Source organism: Nipponia nippon, unplaced genomic scaffold, assembly GCF_047370975.1.
Source record: "Nipponia nippon isolate SJK-2023a ecotype South Korea unplaced genomic scaffold, ASM4737097v1 scaffold_24, whole genome shotgun sequence".
Taxonomy (NCBI): Eukaryota; Metazoa; Chordata; class Aves; order Pelecaniformes; family Threskiornithidae; genus Nipponia; species Nipponia nippon.
This window is the reverse complement of record NW_028262341.1, coordinates 8,365,631-8,369,560: the sequence shown is the minus strand read 5'-3', so window position 1 is coordinate 8,369,560 and position 3,930 is coordinate 8,365,631. Positions and strand designations below refer to the sequence as shown.

The following is a 3,930-nucleotide window of genomic DNA, read 5'->3' as shown; positions in this document are numbered from 1 at the left end:
CCGGGGGCGGTTCCGGGGGAGAACGGAGCGGGAGGGGGCGCCGTAGGGGGGGCTGTGGGGCTACTGTGGGGTTGCTGCGAGGGAGGGAGCCGCTATGGGACGCGGGGTTGCCACGGGGCTGGTGCGGGGCTTCCGTGGGGCTCCTGTGGGGTTGCCATGGGGCAGGGAGCGCGGGGGGGGGGGGGTGGAGGGGGTGGTGTCATGTGACCTTCCCACGTGACCCCCCTTCCCGCTCGGGGACTCGCAAGATGGCGGCGGCGGCGGCGGCAGTTCGGGGACGGCGCTTCAAGTGGTCGCTGGAGCTGGCGGCGGCGCCGGGGGGGCGGTGAGGCCTGGGGGAGCGGGGGCTGGGGGGGGGGGGGGATCTGGGGAGCCCGGGGGTCTCCCCGGCCTCACTTGCCCCCTTCTGTCCTCCCCCCCCACCTCCAGGCCCCGCGGAGCCGCCGAGGGCCGCGGGCCGCTGGGGTTCGCCGAGCGGCAGCTGGGGGAGGGCGGCGTCCACGAGAGCGACAAAATCCTCATGGAGAAGGTGGGCGGGGGGCGATCGGCGGGGAGGGCGGGGATGGGCACCCCCGGGACGCTTGGGTTCCCCGGGGGGGGTGGTCGCTGTCCCAGGCGCCTGGGTCCCGTACGGGGGCGCCCCCCCCCCCCCCATCCCGGACGCCTGGGTCCCCTTTTCTCCCTGCAGCGCTGCTGGGACGTGGCACTGGCGCCGCTGAAGCAGATCCCCATGAACCTGTTCATCATGTACATGGCCGGCAACACCATCTCCATCTTCCCCGCCATGATGGTCTGCATGATGGGCTGGCGCCCGCTGCAGGCCCTCATGTCCCTCTCCGCCAGTGAGTACAACCCCACGCTACAGCCCCACGCGGGTGATGGCTTCCCAGGTGTCCCCTTACAGCCGTCCCCTGCTGCGTAACAGTTGCCCCACGTACCCACAGCAGTCCCCTGCCCTACATCTCTGCCGGTAACAGTCATCCCCACAACAGCCCCCGCCACGCATGTCCCCCAGCAACAGTTGCCCCAACGCATCCCCCAACAGCCATCCCTGTGACAGTCACCCCCACATCATTTTCCCACATGTCCCTGAACAGCTGCCCCCATGTCAGGTGTTCCTGTGCATCTGCCAACAGTCACCCCCAAGTCACTCGCACCCATGCATCCTTCTGCAGTTGTCCCTGCGACAGTCACCCCCATGCACCCCTGTGTTGGTCACTCCCCTGCGTCCCCCCGCAGCCAGCCCTGTGCCATCCGCCGAGCGTCTCGGCCACCGCTCTCCCCGCGTGACGCTCCCCTGATGCCCGTCATTACCCCCAGTCCCCTGTGGTGCCGGGCTTGCAGCGCGCGGGTGATGGTGACGGGTCCCCCCGTCCCACCCTGTCCTCCCTGCAGCACTGAAGGCGCTGGAGAGCTCGAGCCGGCGGGCGCTGCAGGGTCTGGTGTTCCTGGTGGGCAACGGGCTGGGGCTGGCGCTGGCCCTCTACAAGTGCCAGGCCATGGGGCTGCTGCCCACCCGCCCCTCCGACTGGCTGGCCTTCGTCGCCCCCCCACAGGTGCACCCAGATACTGGGATCCCCCCACCGCACCCCCGCTCCCCCGGAGGCCAGGGTCCCCCTGGCCCGAACACCGGGGTCCCCCCCACTCACCCCCTTTCTCTCTCTTCCCTCGGCAGCGGATGGAGTTCACTGGGGGGGGCCTGATCCTGTGAACGCGCCCACCCACCAATAAAGGCAATGGCAAGCTGGTGATGTTATTTTTGGGGGGAATTCTGAGGGCTTGGGGGCTCAGCCCAAGGAGGCACCAGGACGGGTTGGAGGGAAAACGGTTTATTGGTGGCATGTGCTGGGAGCAGCGGGGCCTGTACTGGTAGTGCTGGGCCCCATACTGGGAGCACTGGGAGCGCACTGGAGGAGTGCTGAAGCCTGTACTGGGAGTGCTGGGAGTACCCTGGGAACCTTGGGGGCCACACTGGGAGCGCACTGGAACTGCACTCGGAGCCGCAGGGCCCATACTGGGAGCCTTAGGGTGCATATTGGAAACACGGGGAGTGTACTGGGAGCCTTGGGGCCCATGCTGGGATAGTACTTGGAGAGCTGCCGCTTGTGCTGGCATTGTACTGGGAGCACTGGGGTCCATACTGAGATCTGACTCAACTGTGGCTCAGGCTCAGGCTCATCGTACTGGGATCACTGGGCCCACACTGGGAGTGCTGGGGCCATACTGGGATCCTACTTGAAGAGCTGTGACCCAGGCTGGCATTGTACTGGGAGCAGTGGTGGTATACTGGAAGCAGTGGGCCCATACTGGGAGTGCGGCAGCCCATAGTGGGATTGTGCCTGAAGACCTGTGGCTTAGGCTGTCATCATACTGGGAACACTGGTGCTATACTGGGTTCATAGTGTGACAGCTGTGGCCCAGACTGGCATTATAGTGGGAGCACTGGAGCTTGTACTAGAACACTGGGCCCATACTGGGATTGTGCTTGAAGACCTGTGGCTCAGGCTGGCATCGTACTGGGAGCACTGGGCCCATACCGGGATGGTGGTGAGTGAGCCAGGGTGGTGTGCATGCGGTATTGGGATGTACTGGGCCATACTGGTGCGCTCAGGGGCTGGGGGAGCCCCTATGACCTACACCACCAGCCCCGGGAACTCCAGGGCTGACCCATGGCTGCTCCCAAGTGCCCCCACTGCCCCATAACTGCCCCCCATCCCCCCCCCAGCTGCCCCATAACTGACCCCAGTTCCCCCAGCTGCCCCACACCTATCCAAGTGCCCCGTAACTGCCCCCAGTTCCTCCCAAGTGCCCCATAAGGGTCCCCCAATTTGCCCCCCAGCTGCCCCATAGTGGCCGGGGGGGGGCCCATAACTACCCCCCGATCTCCTCACCCCATTTCTGCTTTTTTGCCCCAGTTTGCCTCAGTTTTCCTTGGGTTTGCCCCCCGGTTTTGCTCTTTTGCTCAATTTTTGCCCCATTTTGCACATTTTCATCCCATTTCCTGTTTCTATTTTGTGTTGCCTCACTTCTTCCTGGTTTTCCCCCTATTTTTCCCTGCTTTTGTCCCATTTGCCCCATTTTGGTGTCTTCCCCCTGTTCTTGCTCTGACCCCTATAACTGGCTGGTTTTGCGCCATATTACCTCATTTTTGTCTTTTTTTTTTTCCTGGTTTTGACCCATTTTGCCTCATTTGTGACCCATTTCCTCCCTCCTGTTCCCCCATTTTCTCTGTTTCTCCATTTCTTCTCTTTTACCATGAGTTCCCTCCCTTTCTCCCTGTTTCTTCCACTTTTTCCTGGTTTTGCTCTATTTCCTCTGTTTCTCCTCCTTCCCCCCATTCCCAACCATTTCCCCACATTTTCCCCGCATTTTCCCCACAATTTCCCCCAAGTTTTCTCTTCTCCTGTTTTTCCTTGCATTTTTCTTGTTTTTGCCCCATTTCTCCATTTTACCGTGTTCTTCCCCCTCATTTCTCCTGATTTTCTCCGGTTTTCTCCCCACTTTTTGCCCATTTGTGCTCCATTTTTCCCCATTTCATTTTTTCCCATTTTTCCCTTGTTTTTCCCTGCATTTTCCCCCATTTTCCCCCCTACTTCTTCCCCCAGTCCTCCCATTTTCCCCCCAGTTCCTCCCCACTTCTTCCCATTTACCTGTTTCACCCATTTTCTCCTGGTTTTCCCCAGTTTCCCCATCTTTGCCCCCATTTCTTCCCCCACTGATTTTCCCAATTCCCCTGCTTTTTCCCATTTTTTCCCGTGTTTTTTCACATTTTCCCTCGTTTCCCCCTTTTTTCTGTTTTTTTTTCAAATTTTTCCCTACTTTCTCCCATTTTTGCCTTGCTTCCCTCATTTTCATCCCCTCTCTTTTCCCCCATTCCCCCCATTTTTGCCCATTCCCCCGGTTTCTCCTCCCATTCCACCAGCCAGCCCC

At 61.0% G+C, this 3,930-nt stretch overlaps 1 protein-coding gene across 1 annotated transcript; it reads left to right on the top strand.

Annotated features, from left to right (window-relative positions):
- Positions 1–217: 217 nt before the first annotated feature.
- Positions 218–1,756, top strand: EMC4 (ER membrane protein complex subunit 4). The gene is made up of 5 exons (XM_087761560.1): positions 218–325; positions 430–529; positions 689–842; positions 1,396–1,556; positions 1,676–1,756. Exons 1-5 carry the CDS (start codon positions 249–251, stop codon positions 1,709–1,711), a joined length of 528 nt encoding a protein of 175 aa, XP_087617686.1. The 5' UTR covers positions 218–248; the 3' UTR covers positions 1,712–1,756.
- Positions 1,757–3,930: the final 2,174 nt, after the last annotated feature.

Bases quoted from the DNA above. Each gene is read 5' to 3' on its own strand.
- EMC4 (XM_087761560.1), top strand. From the start codon at position 249: ATGGCGGCGGCGGCGGCGGCAGTTCGGGGACGGCGCTTCAAGTGGTCG. The intron at 530-688 runs GTGGGCGGGGGG...TTCTCCCTGCAG, and splicing joins ACAAAATCCTCATGGAGAAG to CGCTGCTGGGACGTGGCACT. The intron at 843-1,395 runs GTGAGTACAACC...TCCTCCCTGCAG, and splicing joins CCTCATGTCCCTCTCCGCCA to CACTGAAGGCGCTGGAGAGC.